Raw genomic sequence first — 17,046 nt, forward strand, 5'->3', positions numbered from 1 at the left:
ATTACACATGTTTCAATGCCATTCTCCCAAATCATCCCACCCTCTCCCTCTCCCACAGAGTCCAAAAGACTGTTTTATACATCTGTGTCTCTTTTGCTGTCTCGCATACAGGGTTATCGTTACCATCTTTCTAAATTCCATATATATGCGTTAGTATACTGTATTGGTGTTTTTCTTTCTGGCTTGCTTCACTCTGTATAATAGGCTCCAGTTTCATCCACCTCATTAGAACTGATTCAAATGTATTCTTTTTAATGGCTGAGTAATACTCCATTGTGTATATGTACTATAGCTTTCTTATCCATTCATCTGCTGATGGACATCTAGGTTGCTTCCATGTCCTGGCTGCACTTTTTCTTTTTAAAATTTTCTGCCATGAGACTTTCAGTGAAAATTTTCATTGGCTAAGATGTACTTGAAGTTATATCTGTTACCTTAAGAGCTCGGCCTTTCACAGCCATTGAATTCCAGCATTCTTCTTTGATGATTTCAGCCAAATATCTCTTGGCTAGGTTTTGCATCTCAACATCCTTTCTTATCTTAAAGAACACAGAAGGGAAAAATAATGTTGAAAATGTGGCCTCAAAGAAAATAGCTTGACTGTATAAATTCCTTAACCAGATGCACTTGGAGGGGGTATTCCCCTATCTTTGAGAACCTAAGGTTTAGTCTACAGGCTTAGGATTTCCTTCCTTGAGGACCAGGGTGTCAACATGAACACCACTAAGGGCAGGCAGGTCCTACACAGGAGCCAAGGCAGGTGTACGGGCCATTGCACAGCTGCCATACACACTTCACAGAGCTGGCTGGCTGGTGCAAGGCGGTGAAGCAAACCCACCGTGCCAAGAGTTCTTGTTTTATTAGAAAAGTTTGAAATAGCTAAAAATGTTGGCTTAATTCTTGTCAATGTACATCCAAAGTGCCAGTTTGTGACCTCTCCCTTGGGGTCTTTACTGTACTAAATTCTTCTTTTTTTTACATCTACCATGAAATGAATGTTCTACTACTCCTGGGGATGTATTTTTTCCCATTTAGAAACATATGTTACCGCAATTAGTTTTTATCTCCTTAACTGATTCTATTACCTAATATTTAAGTGATGAAGTATTCTTTTTTCAATAAAATTTACCAAGAGCTAGCCTGAAAGTGACACCCAACAATCTTTAGTTGTTAGCGTGCTCTTCAGAATCTGTTTTCAAAAATTTTTTTTTTACTGAAGTGTAGTTGATTTACAATGTTGTACAGACCTTTTTTCTTTTTTTAATTTCACTTTGTTGGAAGAATTATTAGAAAACTAGCTGAGAATAGTATCTCTCAGATTCATTCATTTACTCATTCATTTATTTTCATTTTATTCATTGTCTGAACAAATATCATGTTTAATTTGCATTTTGTTTTTGATTTTGTTCATTGAGTTAATGGCTAAAACAGTTTAAAATTACTTTTTCTTAAATAAACAGCTCTTTTGGCATATCCGTTGTCAGAATCTGACTGATTTCTAGGGCCCTTCAGGCTTTCCCTTTACTACTTCTGAGGCTACTTGATCAACCCTTTCAGAAAAATATTAATACTGTGGGACAGTATTACTATTACACATTAATTAATATTAATTAAATGTCCAGGTGGTCATTATTGGGCTTTGGTCTCTTCCTTATTGGTGGGATCCTGGCCAGAGCTGGCTAGTAGCGTGGTTTCTTTAGGACAGGGATCCCTTGCTCTCCCCAGGGACAAATATTCTGCTCCCAGGTGGATTTATGGTGCCATCTGCTAACAGCATTCTGTCCTGGACTGTCGGGTTCTACTATCACATCCAGTGTACGGCTGATATCTCCTCAAAAGCCCAGAGTTCAGGAAAAATAAACAACATGAGGGAAATGAGCATGTGAAGAGCTTATCTGTGTACCAAAGTCTGAGTCAGAGGATCAAGGAAGCTCCTCGAGGGAGGCACAGGAATTTGATAAGAAACAAGGAGTGGGGCCTCTGGGGCAGAGGCATGGGTTGGAGTTGAGTGAGCACAGTGGCCACATCAGTGATCGGGCGTCCAGAGGGGCAGGTTCATGGGGCTGAGCGGTCAGACGTGAGCTTAAAGAAAGAAGCAATGAGACGATGAGGATGGGAGCAGGCATCTAAGCCAACTCATTTTAGGGTGGTCAAGATGAACGGCCTGGGAGAAGCTGGTGGTATCCCAGGCCTGAGCGAGGCCAGGGCCAAGGAGGATGAGCCAGAAGCACAGAGGGCAAGACCAGGACTGCTTCCTGGCTCTGCCTCAAGTTGTATTCTCTTAACCAAGTGAATACAGTGACTTAACCAAGTGACTGAGGCTCTATGACTTAATTTCCTTAAGCGAGGAAAACAATAACCTACCTTTTTGGGTTGCTACAACAATCAAATAACATTCAAAAAGGCCCTAGATTGATTCCTATCTGTTGTAAAAAGAAAAGGGGATACATTGCTAGTCTTCTCCAACCACTTTCACAATGGCTATCGTGTAGATGGTGCTCAAAGATTAGAAGAATCAGCGAGTACAGCGAGAATGATTTCAGCTCGAATTAAGAAAGGGCTTACTAAACAAAAAATGTTTGAAGTTGGTTTCAGGTGGCTGAGGAGACTTTCAAAAATGTTCAAATATATGGCAGAAGATGGTTGGCATAATGTCATGGTGAAGAGACAACAGGTGTCTGGCTGGACTAGATGCTCCTCTTCCCCATAACTTCTCTGACTCCTTCCATTTATATGCACTAAGTTTGCTTTATTCACGTTATGGTAGAAAAGTTTTACTTTATTTGCATTATTCTGGAAAAGTTCTCCTTCCCATTTTCTTTTTACTTTCTTTATTAAATCTTTATGGTGCTTAAATAAAGGTTTTCGTTACCTTTTCCACTTCTTGCTCATTTTCATTATGCAGCCTCTCCAGTTCTTCAAGATCCAGGCCAAATTCTTGTTGCTCTAATTTTGCAATATCATCTGCTGCTTCATTTTCTTCCATCATGTCAAGAACCTGAATTTTCAAGTAGGAAAGGTTGGAGATGAGTAAACAATTAAACTTTAAAGAGACGTTTCCTTGAGTCTCTTCAGACAGCAACCAATAAAACATAGATATTCTGTTTATCTAAATGTAACTGGCAAGCAAAGAATTAGGTTAGAGGTTAATTCATAAAAGCTTACTTATCTAAAAACAACAAAAATATGTAATGATATTAAGAAATTACAGATATTTAGGTATGCTAATGGTATTCTTCTTAAGTATTTTCAGAGTTCTTATCTTGTAGATACATACACTTAAATAATTAAAGGTGAAATGATATGAAATCCAGGATAGTTTTCAAAAAAAAATGTCCTGGAGATATTGTATATGTGCATGGTGAGAGGGGCATGGGAGAGGATGGTGTATATGCATGCTCAGTCACTCAGTCACGTCCAACTCTGTGCAACCCCATCACTCCTCTGTCCATGGGATTCTCCAGGGAAAAATACTGGAGTGGGCCGCCATTCCCTTCTCCAGAGGATCTTCCTGAGTCAGGGATCAAACCCAAGTCTCCTGCGTCTCCAGCACTGGCAGGTGAGCTCTTTACCACTGAGCCGCCAGGGAAGCCCTAGTGGACGGGTATAGGAAACACTATTGGTGATCAGATTAGATTATTATTCCCTCTATTTATACACATATTTGAATATTTCTATAATAAAAATATCTTTAGAAGTTTATAGCTTCAAAAGATTCAGAGACAAAGGACACATCAGTTCAGTTCAGTTCAGTCGCTCAGTCGTGTCCAACTCTTTGCGACCCCATGAATCGCAGCACACCAGGCCTCCCTGTCCATCACCGACTCCCGGACTTCACTCAGACTCACGTCCATCGAGTCAGTGATGCCATCCAGCCATCTCATCCTCTGTCGTTCCCTTCTCCTCCTGCCCTCAATCTTTCCCAGCATCAGGGTCTTTTCAAATGAGTCAGCTCTTCTCATCAGCTGGCCAAAGTACTGGAGTTTCATCTTCAACATCAGTCCTTCCAATGAACACCCAGGACTGATCTCCTTTAGGATGGACTGGTTGGATCTCCTTACAGTTCAAGGGATTCTCAAGAGTCTTCTCCAACAACACAGTTCAAAAGCATCAATTCTGTGGCGCTCAGCTTTCTTTATAGTCCAACTCTCACATCCATACATGACCACTGGAAAAACCATAGCCTTGACTAGACAGACCTTTGTTAGCAAAGTAATGTCTCTGCTTTTGAATATGCTGTCTAGGTTGGTCATAACTTTCCTTCCAAGGGGTAAGTGTCTTTTAATTTCATGGCTGCAGTCAACATCTGCAGTGATTCTGGAGCCCAGAAAAATAAAGTCTGACACTGTTTCCACTGTTTCCCCATCTATTTCCCATAAAGTAATCGGACCGGATGCCATGATCTTAGTTTTCTGAATGTTGAGCTTTAAGCCAACTTTTTCACTCTCCTCTTTCACTTTCATCAAGAGGTTCTTTAGTTCTTCTTCGCTTTCTGCCATAAACTTGGTGTCATCTGCATATTCAAAGTTATTGATATTTCTCCTGGCAATCTTGATTCCAGCTTGTGCTTCCTCCAGCCTAGCATTTCTCATGATGTACTCTGCATATAAGTTAAATAAGCAGGGTGACAATAGCCAGCCTTGACGTACTCTTTTTCCTATTTGGAACCAGTCCGTTGTTCCATGTCCAGTTCTAACTGTTGCTTCCTGACCTGCATACAGGTTTCTCAAGAGGCATGTCAGATGGTCTCGTATGCCCATCTCTTTCAAATTTTCCACAGTTTATTGTGATCCACACAGTGAAAGGCTTTGGCATAGTCAATAAAGCAGAAATAGATGTTTTTCTGGAACTCTCTTGCTTTTTCCATGATCCAGTGGATGTTGGCAATTTGATCTCTGGTTCCTCTGCCTTTTCGAAAACCAGCTTGAACATCTGGAAGTTCACGGTTCATGTATTGCTGAAGCTTGGCTTGGAGAATTTTAAGCATCACTTTACTAGCATGTGAGATGAGTGCAATTGTGCGGTAGTTTGAGCATTCTTTTGCATTGCCTTTCTTTGGAATTGGAATGAAAACTGACCTTTCCCAGTCCTGTGGCCACTGCTGAGCTTTCCAAATTTGCTGGTATGTTGAGTGCAGCACTTTCACATCATCGTCTTTCAGGATTTGAAATAGCTCAACTGGAATTCCATCACCTCCACTAGCTTTGTTCATAGTGATGCTTCCTAAGGCCCACTTGACTTCACATTCCAGGATGTCTGGCTCTAGGTGAGTGATCACACCATTGTGATTATCTGGGTCATGAAGATCTTTTTTGTACAGTTCTTCTATGTATTCTTAACACCTCTTCTTAATATCTTCTGCTTCTGTTAGGTCCATACCATTTCTGTCCTTTATTAAGACCATCTTTGCATGAAATGTTCCCTTGGTATCTCTAATTTTCTTGAAAAGATCTCTAGTCTTTCCCATTCTATTGTTTTCCTTTATTTCTTTGCATTGATCACTGAGGAAGGCTTTCTTATCTCTCCTTGCTATTCTTTGGAACTCTGCATTCAAATGGGTATATCTTTCCTTTTCTCCTTTGCTTTTCACTTCCCCTCTTTTCACAGCTATTTGTAAGGCCTCCTCAGACAGCCATTTTACTTTTTTGCATTTCTTTTTTTGGGGACACATATTACAACATATATAACAAAGTATTAATATCTTCAAGATGTAAAGAGCCATTACAAATCAACCAAAACAACAAAGACAATATAATAGAAAAAAATGACTTCAGTTTCAAAATGGACTGAGAATGGGCTTTGCAATCTTCCTTTCTTGCCCAATCCATAAAATCAAGAGAAAGAAATGTTTAATAAATCAATGAATCCAATGCTGCAATCAAAAGAGGAAGAAAGAATCCTTCACAGAATGGAAATTGGTTCTAAAATATGAAAATCAGTTGGATCTGAATGTTGCAGCATAGCCCAAGGGTCCATGAGACAGTATTCTGGCAAAAGGTAGACTGGAATTATCTGCAGAAGTTAGATCTCCTACACATCTTCTTCCCAAGCTTGCTGCACTGTTGTGGTGAAATTATAACAGGGAATTTCAATTATAAAGATGAGCATGCAATAATCAAAAAAATAGGTCTCCAAATACTTGGGGTATAACAAAACCACTGAAGAGAGACAATAAATTTAATAAGCAGAAAACTTGTTATGCAAAGAAAAAGAGTTAATCGAGCAAGAAGAGTAGAATTTCACAGTAACTAGGGATGCAAAATATTGCATCATCAAAATAATTAAGAGGTCATGGAATTGAAAAGTTTAATCTTCAAAACAAACAGAAAATTCAATAGATGGGCGGAATAGTGAAATGGACACAGTTGAAGATCAGTAAAAGTCAGCTAAGAATCCTCCCTGTGTATAACAAAGGATAAAAAGATGAAAGTGTAAAAGGAAAATCAGTCAATGTGTGTGACATATCTAGAAGTACCTGTTACTAATATGACTTTAAGAAGAAGAGAATAGGAGAACTGGGGCCACAATGTTTAAAGAAACAATATGGAGAATTTTTTTAAGACACAATAAAGCATGAAAACTCAAGATTTAACAAACAACCCAGAACTAGAAACAGACTGTATGGAAACAAGAAACAAATCCTAAACATTTCCAAAGAGGAAAAAGAGTATCACAAAAATTGAAGAATAAGACCAAGAGAAGAATCCATATCAGTGACACTGAATTCAAGAATACAATGGATCAATAGTTTTGGGTCAAAGTTTTAAGTGGAAGAAAAACTTTGAATCTCTGATTTTATAGTCAACAAACCATCATTCAAGTGTGAGGTCAAAACAGAGTCATTTGTAAAAATTCAGGGACCCAGAAAGTTCACTAATACCTACCCCTCTGAAAGGATTATTAAGGATATACTGAAGTCAGAGGAAATTCTTACTAAGTCTAAACAAGATTTACACATTTTTAAGGGTTAAAAAAAAAACCAATTTAAACTATAATTCTAACTGATACCAATGAGACAAAGTGGGAGAAGCATAAGGAGTTGAGAAAATAAAAAGTAAGAACAAAGTAAGCACACTGGACTCTAATCTGGAGGGCAGGTATGATATGACATGGGCTTCCTGGATGGCGCTAGTGGTAAAGGACCTGCCTGCCAATGCAGGAGATGTAAGAGACATGGATTTAATTGGAGGATGGCACGCATGGCAATCCACTCCAGTATTCTTGCATGCAGAATCCCATGGTCCGAGGAGCCTGGCGGGCTACAGTTCATAGGGTCACAAAGGGTTGGACACGACTGCAATGACAGCATGCACACGGTATGACACACACTAAACCAGAGTTTCTCCAGCTCAGTGTGCCTGTGAATCACCTGGGGATCGTGTCAAAATAGCAGATTCTTATTCAGGATATCTGGGATGGGGTTGAGATTCTAGGCAATGTCAATGCCTCTGTGCTCTATACTATTGAGCAGGAAGGCACCAGGTAATGTTACAAAAAAAAAAAAAAAGTAAGTCAAGCACGTGGGCTAGAACTTGATTTTTTTTTTTTGGCCACATGATGCAGTATGTGGGATCTTAGTTTCCCAACCAAGGATTGAACCCTTGTCCTTTGCATTGGAAGCGAGGAGTCTTTAACCACTAGACACCAGGGAAGTCCCATAGAATTGAAAAAAAATAGAATTATGAAAAAAATAGAAAAGTCCCAAAATGGTAAAAAAAAAAAAAAAGAAGAAGAAGAAGAAAGAAAGAAAAGAACAATAATAACAAAAAATGCACAAGCAATCCAAACAGGGAAGAAGGAAAAAGAAAAAAACTTGGAAATTAACAGAAAACCCAAAGTAAAATGGCAGGGATTAAGTTAAACATATCAATAATTATAGTAAATGTGGCTAACCTCATTCATTAAAACTCTTAGATAGGATTTAAAGAAAGTAGTCCAACTCTATACTAATTAGGGGACATAATAAAGTTGGAAATAAAGCAGTTGAAAAAGATATGTAAATAAGAGCTAACAAAAGGAAATAAAAAATATTAATATAAAAATCAAAGTGTACAGTTAAAAACATCCAAAGAGGCAAATATAAATATTTCACAAGGATAAAAGGAGCAATCTATCAAGGCAATCTGTCATGCACGTTTTTTCATCTAACATAAATATGATAGAAATACAGGGATAAATTGACAAACTGCTTATCACCTAGAAATCAGTTTAAATAGCAAAAACATAAACTTTACTAACACCATTAGATTGATCTAATAGAAATTTAAAGAACATTTTACCCATCTTGCCCCCAAAACCCAGAAAACAAAATATTCTTTACTAACACATGAAACACTCACAAAAAGGGACTAGGTACAAGGTCACAGAGATAATCTCAACAAGCTTTATTTACTGAGCATAGTGAAATAAAGTTCAAAGTTAGCAACAGAAAGATATGCAATACAATCTATAAATAAATAAAAGACAAAACAATCTAGAAATAAAAAACAGGAAAATACATACATTCTTGTAGAAAACCCTTTGGTTGATATGTTCAAAATGGAATTAGAAATATTTACAACTAAGCAATAATGAGAAAGTTGTATATCAAAATCAATGCAATGTAGTCAAAGTGGTACATAGTGGAATATTTATGGTCAAATGCACAGTATAATGGAAAAAACTAGGAAATAAACCACACTTCCAACTAAAAAAAGTAGAAGAGGAAAAATAAAACTGAATGAAGCAAGGAGGAATGAATAAAATTCTAAATTAATCAAATCCTAAATTTATAAAAGGTGTAGGTATAAAATAAAGTATAATGTTATCTCAAAATAAGAGTCAAATCAATAAAACCATACCTGATTCTTTGGAAATGTTAATAAAATGGAAATTCTGTTGGATAGGGTGATCAAGAAAAAAGATGAAAGTCACAAACATACAGCATTAGGAATAAAACAGGACTATAATGCAAAAATCAGAAGAGACTTAAAAAGTAGACTATTACATAATTTTATGCATTTAGACAGTTTTCTAAGAAAATATAATTTATTAAATCTATACCTGAAAAGAAATAGAAAACCTGGTAAGACTGATAACCATAGAAGAACTTGAAACAATAGGAAAGAATCAACTCTGCAACAGACATCAGACCCAGATAGTTTTACATGTATGTGGGGGAGGGGAGGAGGGGGTTGTTTATCAAATCCTTTTTAGAGAAATGGAGAATCTCCATTTTATACAAACTATTCCAGAGAATGGGAAAAAAAGTAGAAAGCTACTCAAATCACTTGATAATGCTGTTCTAACTCTAATATCATAATTAGACCAAGAAAGTATATGAAAAATAGACCAATATTATTTATGACTAGAAACACAAAAATACTAATAAAACATTAGTAGCAAGTTGAATCTGGTGTACTACTTAAAATGACCAAAGTCTATCTGAGGAATACAAAGAATACAAAACATCTGATAAATTTTACAATAAAATTAACAATAAAGACTCCTATAAAACAAGGTATAGGAAGGGATTTCTTTTAATTTGTAAAAGGCTATCTAACAGAAAAATAGCAGGCATTGCACTTAAAAGTTAGAAATGTTCTCATTAAGGTTAGTAGACAAGCATGTTCTGACACTATTATATTAGAAGCCCTTACCATAAGATAAGAAAAATAAATAAAGTAATATAAAGGTTGATAAGAGACACATGATTTTCACGAGACATTGATAGTCTACTTACACAATCTAAGAGATTCAATTGACAAAGCAACAGAACTAAAAAGAGAAGTCAGAAAGGTGGTCATATACAAAATTAGTAACATTCATATCCAGTAGTATCCAGTCAGAAAATGTAATAGAAAATATTCCACCCACAAAGTATCTAGTAAGAAACATACACAAAGTCACTTTTAGACTATGAAACTTCATTAAAGAACCTGTTAAAAATTTGGAAATATATATATTTATTGATATGTTATATATTATATAAAAGATTTATAACATTTATAACATAAATCTTAATATACATAAACATATATATAAAATTTCAAAGATGGCAAAGAAATTCTTCTCCAAATCAAACTGTAAGCAGTTATTCTCAATTAAGATGGGGAACACATGTACACCCGTGGCAGATTCATGTCAATGTATGGCAAAACCAGTACAATACTGTAAAGTAATTAGCCTCCAATTAAAATAAATATATACTAAAAAATAAATGAAAATAAAATAAATCAGAGTTTTTTACAGAGCTTGACAAGGTGATTTTAAAATTCAAATAAAAAAGTGTGCATAAAGAGGCCAACATTTTCTGAAAATGAAGAGCAAAGGGAGAATTACTTTTAAGATATAACCACACTTTATAAATCTATAGCAATCAAAATAGTTTGGAATTGGCTAAGGAAAAGATCCATGCTCAATTTCAGAATACAGACTATCTAGGAACAATTCCATATTCATGGGAATCTGGGGAGGCACTGCAAATCAGCAGGAAAAGGATGGCCTCATTCAATAAAATGAATTGGTAAAATGCGGTGTTTATTTTTTTAAAAAAGTTAGATCTATGCCTTAGACAAAACAGAAAAATATTTGGAGTATATTTGGCTGAATTTGATTGCTATAAAATAGCAATCTCTGTGGTTCAGTCTAACAATAGTAAGGGCCACCTCTAGATTTGCCCAGTGCATGCCTCCATGCTCTTTCCCTATTCCAGTTGAGTGGGATGAAATCAAGCAAGGCAACCTTAGAAGCCATGTGCTAGAAATAGCAGAGTCTCTGTCAGCCTGGGTTTCTGAATGACTGCATGGAACAGAGTAGCCACCGGCCTGAACACCCACCCAGAACCATTATATAGGGAAAGAAAGAAACACTTCATCCCTATGCCATTATGTTTTTGGAGTCTGTCATCACAGCTTAGCTGTGATATCACAACACTTACAGTTTTAGCGAGTGCTTTGATTCCTCTTTTTATCTCTTTCCTTTTGTTGGAAAACAATTTAACCTCATTTTCAATGGCCTGGAACGGAACAAGTACATCATTTAGGTAAGTAAGAGATCAGAGATACATGTGTATGTATATAGATACACAGATAGCACTTCTCTAGAAAAATAAGGGAAAAAATTAAAGACTAATAATATAAAGTATACATGGAATAGTAATAATACCACTGCAATACTTATGCTTAAGTCTGAACTGTTGCTATGTAAGCACTTGGAACTGAAGCAGGTTGGAACTGAAGCAACTTGGAACTGAGGTCGATAATAAGGCCAACAGTAAAAAAAATAGTGCAAAATTAAACAGAGTAGCTGATAAAGGAAAACCAGTCTGCTATTTCCTTGGGTCTTGCGCGAGAGCAGACTAAATCCAGACATGGCTGCCACCTTTGCCAGCTTTCTGCACGTCTAAAGCCACAGTGTCTCTTCTGTTCCTGATCCACCCCTTTCATGTAAGTCAACCTTGCAGCATCCTCACAAATGTCCTGCAACATGAGGTGTCACCAGTTCATTCTTTGCTTTGGCACCCCTGGACACTTTTCTTTGGTTTCACATTAGCCTAGGTACAGTGCTTAAAGCACATATAACTTAATCTAGAAAGACTGAGCTGTGTTTGGTGTGCTTGCTTACTTTCAGGAAAGTTACACTTGTACAATGTAATGCTCTGCCAAGCAGTATCTCTACTTTCTAACTTTCCAATGGGTTTTCATAGGAAATGAGTCTACCTGACACACCTACAAAGCATTATTTCAAACCTCTTTTATGTTTTATGAATACCTCTTGGCTTTTCTGTTGTATCCATGGAATTTCTTCTATCTTATTAACTTTGACTAATTCCTCTTGTGATGAGTCAGTGCTTAACTGCATATTCTCAGTTACCTTAGAAGAAGACAGATATTTCTTAAATTAAAAATTCATCAAGTTCTCCTCCTACCCTACTTCATTTCATTGCTTGAATCCCTCTGCACTTGTTGCATTAAAAAAAAATGTTAATAAGCACTTTGCCTGCTCAACATGTAATGCTTAATTTTATTCCTTCCAATCTGTTCTTATATCAGCCATGCTTCTTACTGAGAAAGCAACAGTGATCACCAAATCACTTTTGGCCTTCTTCCTCTTCCTGTAGACCAGATGCTATGGCCTGTTAAGGCCTGCCCCACCATTTGTGCTTAGGATCTTAATATTTTCTTCCTTTTTGAGGCCTCTGCATCACCCTTCTGTATCATCCATTTCTGCCTTCTACTGAATCTTTCCCAACAGTATCTAAACATGCTCTGGAACCTCCTGTCCCAGGAAAGCTACTCTTCACTGACCACCAGATTCCCTTTTAGTTGCCACACGATTTTTGTGCTCCCTTTTGTGGCAAAAAGTCTTGAGAGAGTTTGGGATGTCACAGTCTGTTGGTTCTCCTCACTGGCCGCTCCTCACTGGTTCTTCTCAATCTCCTTTGCCTCCCTGAACTCTTCTCCTGGTCTCTAGAAGTCGCTCTGTCTTAGTCCCCCTTGTATTTCTCACCATCCACTCTTCCGTGATGATCTTACCTAGTTACCCTCGACTCTCAGATGAACATCTCGCATCCTGGACTCTCCCCAGAACATCTATACAGTGGCCTACTTGGTATCTCACTTGGCTATGTTCTCATGCGAACAGTGTTCTAACAGTGTCCTCATGCTCAGTCTGGGGATTTTCTTCTTTCTCCCTACAGTGGCTCCCCACCATAGTCTCTTGCTTCTCCGTGCGTGGTACCCTCAAGTAAAAGATCTAGGCTTCATCCTTGAGTCCTTTCTTTCCCTTTCCCTCTAGGCCCAACTCATCGGAAGTTCTGTTACCCCTACCTCTGCAACCTGCCTGGAATCTACCCCTTCTCCACAACACTCTTCCCCCTCTATTGTTGTTACCTGAGCCTTCTAACTCCTTGCTCTGTCTGCTTCCACTCTTAGGCCTATCTGCTGCCTATCAAAGCAGGTGGAATCATATTCCACACAGCAGAAGCAATCATTTAAAAAAGCGTAAATAAGACCCTGTAAATCCTTTGCTCTGAACACTTTAATAGGTTCTCACTACATGTAAAATTATGTCCAAATGCTACCTGGTTTACAAAGCCCTTCTTTGCCTGTTTTATTTCCCATCTCAAGGACCTCAGCTCCTATCACTCTCCCTTGCTCACTTCAACTGCACAGGTCTTTTTTATTTTTAGGTCTTCAAATGTACTAAGCTCTTTCTCCCTCTGCCCTGAGTACTTGCCCTCCCCTACCCATCTGTACTTTTTTTTAAGTCAAGTCACAGACCTTCTCCTTGGAGGGGCTATTCCAGCCAGTACTATCACACCAACCCCTTTTTATTCAGTAAATAGATCTTGTTACTATCTAGTTTTTCTTATGTATTTGGTTATTCATTTATCTTTCTCTGCTCACCCCCAAACCCCAACTGGAAGGTAGGTTCCATGAAAGCAGAAATTTCCCCAATTGTTTATGGCTATATCACCACAGCTTAGCACTCTGTAGGCCCTCAATAAACATTTATTAAATGACTGAGTGAATAAATGTCCTCTGGGTAGACACATTCTAAATAATGCCCATGATGCAAAAAAAAAAAAAAAAAAAGTACAGAGAGACTAGTTTGAACAAGCACCAGCGTTGTAACAGATTTCTTTTTCCAGATAGACCTTGTACTATGGTCTTAAATAAGGTCTGAAATGTAATATTTGTGATTTTGCTTTGAGAAAATGTAGAATATTTTTCTCTTAAATGTAGTGCATGCTGTTTTTGAAAATCATGGGATATCTGGATAAAGAGGAATGTTACTAAAATATCTGCTAAAAGAAAACTATAACCTGAAAACATACCAATTTAGGAAGGAAGGAAAGGAAGGAGGGAGGGAGGAAGGAGAAAGAAAACTATATGGAAACTCAACCGCATGTTCAGATTCTGATTCCAAATCCGAGGAGTCTCTTCTTGTTATACTTAAATAATCATTCTCCTCATCCATGATGGTCTTCAGGTAAGTTGTAAGTTGCTGGCTATATTCAAGAATATCATTGGCTAAGATTCCTCCAAACCGCCTATATTAATAAAAAGGAAAACACATAGGCTACAACATGACAATTTGAAAAGACACATTTAGCAGTGTTCCTTACAGGTACCTATCCATTTCTACACAGAGAAATATGCAGTCAATTCTCCACAATGTCCTGAAGCTATTAGGACTCTGTTTCTTAGAGGACAGCACTCTCACGGGCTGCAGGACACAACAAGCTTCTTGACCTCCCTGGGGTCAGCTCTCCCCAGGCTGACCCCATCCCTTACCCTACAGGTCCTCTCTGCTCACCCAGCCTGGCCACTGCTCTGGCTGAACCTTCGGAATATACTAGGTGCTGTGCTGCTTCACGCTATATATAATCACCTTCCCCTGTTCAGTCCTCATAGTCCCTGCCCCACACTGAAGTATTATTGCTTCCACTCAGTACACCAGAGCATCTCAAACTTCAGGCATATCAGCATGGCCTGGAGGGCTTGTTAAAACAGATTCCAGGGCCCCACCCATAAAGATTCTGACTCAAAAAGTTCAATGAGGCCCAAGGATATGCATTTCTAACAAGCTCACAGGTGCTGCAGACCCCACCTTGAATAACATGGTTGTAGATGATTTAGAGGGGTTGTCAGGTGCCTAAGTAAGTTTTATTACTGTCTTGCTTACAGGAAGCACTATGAAATAGTATTTTTGTGGAAACAAATTGCACATTGCTAAGTGGTATCCGCTGGCAGACCAAATAAGGTGACATTTCAAGTCCAGGGCATTACCTGCATGATCTCTATGCCCTGGCCATTATCTGTATGCTTGGCGATTATTTGTTTATTTAGAATTTTAGTTTTAGTCTACGCAAAGTCTAAATTAATTTAACATTGTCTGATTAAGAAAGCAAAGTCTAATTAGGAAAGTAAATCTGTATGCATGTACAGAAACGCACATACCCATGTCAGGTTTTTTAGAGATAAATAGGACTTTTAAAAATGATCTACTGTTCAGAGTTGTCCTCATTCCTTGTGTTCTTCCAACAGATGTCATGATAGGGAGGACAGAGCACGTCATAGGTCTTAACTGTGTCTTTTTATCTTTTGTATTTTGATGCTTTGACATCTGGGGTCTTGTCCCTTCCAGGACCACCAAGTCATAGAGGTAGTAAACAACCTACCTGGAGCTCACCTTTCAAATGCAGACCCATAAGCCCACAGCCCCAAGCAAACCCTCTATTGGTCTTTCAAACTTGGGGCCATTATTTTCCTTTCCTAGTAATCCCTGGGTCAAGTATTGGACAACTAGCAGCAGCTCCTATGGCCCAGAACCCACTGAAGTTATCCAAACTAGCCAATCCTAAGCCTGGCTGCTCCTCACCATGGAAACCAAAATGAAGACTCTTGCCCATGTTTTCCCTGCTCCCTCTGTCTCCTAGCCCTCCCTGGTGCCTCCCTATATGGCCCTTGCATAGCATGGCATCTTCCCCTCTCTTGGAGTCGTTGGTACAACAGTTATTTCAATGGCAGTTGTCTCCAGTTACGTTGGCCCTGCCATTACCTAAATAATACCATCTACATTTTAAAACACCATATTATGTGAGGTTGCTTACTGCAACCTGTACTTACCTCCATCGTAGGTTAACCAGTGTGTTGTCATCTCTTCCATTCACCAGAATGCTTTGTCCATCCATTGAAATTCTCACCGATTGAATCCCGTGCCCCTGGTGAGAATGACTCCGACACCGAGTAAATGTTTCCTTAATAGTTTTAGGAAAAAAGTGCAGAAATTACAAGTGCAACTTTACCAGAGGGTTTTTTTCTAAGGGGGTTACATGCACTTTTGCTTATGGATAAACCTTTTCCTATTTGTTAACAGCATTTTAGTTGGTATGGAGTAGCCTCTTAGTACTACATAGAACTGAAAATTACTAATACAAAATACATTCAACAGTATTGATTTGTTCTCCTTTCTAGGTAATATGGAAAAAGAGGAATTATTGTCACCGATAGGGAAATCAGATACGGAAAGGAGAACAGACTTGCTGAGAATGGACAGTGCAGGCAAATTCAGATGTCTTCAAGGATTAAGCAAATCCCCTTGCTGTGCGGAGGCTGAGTGTCATGAGAGGAGGCGATGGGCACTGAGTGAAGAATGATGGAGGAGGCCAATTAAATCAGTTTAATTAGAACCCATCCACATCATTAGTTGGTACACAGTGCAATGGTTTAAATTATTTGACCAAAAATGGATTTCTTTGTCACACTAGTTATCAACCATGATAGTTTAAAAAAATTTTTTTTAATTTTGAATAGGAAATACATTCAAATGTTTCAAAATTAAAAAAAAAAAAACTATAAAAGAGTATGCAGTGAAATCTCCTTCCTTCCCCTTCCCCAATACTTCCCAAAGGCAATCAATATAATTATACCTTAAATATCCTTTCAGAGGATTTTAATGTATATAAATAAATTTTTATACAAACAATTTTTAATATGAAGTATAACATGTGTATTACACACTTTGCCTTTCTTACTTATTATAATAATATGTCTTGGGATTCTTTCCATATTGTTGCATAAGGATTTCCTTATGCTGTATTACAGCATAATATTCCATACTTTATTTATGCACTGTTTCTGCATGATTATTTATTTTTCCAGTCCTCTGTTAATGGATATTAGGTTGCTTTTACAAGCAGTACTGCCATGAATAACCTCCCATACGAGGCACGTTGCACAGAATCATCCAGAAAAACTCTGACATCTTGCCATTGCGCCACTATCAGTTGTAGCATACATTTACAAATCATTTAAATAAGAGAAAATGTACCAGTTTGCAAACTGTTCATTTAAAAATGATTCGTGAGACATTTAAGGTCTTTCCCTATATAATATGAAAGAATTAAATTGTACTGATAACCAGTACAACTTGAGCTCAAAACCTAGAAACGGATCTTTCACTTGGGGAGAAGAAACTATTTTCATTTAAACAGAGATCTGAGAACAATGGAAATCAGAAGTGGTGGTCCTGAAGTCTGCAGGGGTGGGGTAGGGCTCG

At 37.9% G+C, this 17,046-nt stretch overlaps 1 protein-coding gene across 6 annotated transcripts in view; it reads right to left on the reverse strand.

Annotated features, from left to right (window-relative positions):
- The window catches only part of CFAP43 (cilia and flagella associated protein 43), a 99,182-nt gene that overhangs the window by 26,960 nt on the left and 55,176 nt on the right, over nucleotides 1–17,046 (reverse strand). For all 6 annotated transcript variants that reach the window (XR_011252044.1, XM_069567042.1, XM_069567044.1 and 3 more), the window contains 6 exons: nucleotides 15,615–15,745; nucleotides 13,888–14,035; nucleotides 11,752–11,853; nucleotides 10,919–10,996; nucleotides 2,873–2,998; nucleotides 435–539 (listed from right to left, as the gene is read on the reverse strand). Coding sequence is in view for 5 of the 6 variants with exons in the window: in XM_069567042.1 (XP_069423143.1) it covers nucleotides 435–539; nucleotides 2,873–2,998; nucleotides 10,919–10,996; nucleotides 11,752–11,853; nucleotides 13,888–14,035; nucleotides 15,615–15,745 (690 nt within the window). In the remaining variant the exon portion in view is untranslated. The remainder of the gene's footprint in view (nucleotides 1–434; nucleotides 540–2,872; nucleotides 2,999–10,918; nucleotides 10,997–11,751; nucleotides 11,854–13,887; nucleotides 14,036–15,614; nucleotides 15,746–17,046) is intronic.

Source organism: Ovis canadensis, chromosome 22 (assembly GCF_042477335.2).
Source record: "Ovis canadensis isolate MfBH-ARS-UI-01 breed Bighorn chromosome 22, ARS-UI_OviCan_v2, whole genome shotgun sequence".
NCBI classification, from domain to species: domain Eukaryota; kingdom Metazoa; phylum Chordata; class Mammalia; order Artiodactyla; family Bovidae; genus Ovis; species Ovis canadensis.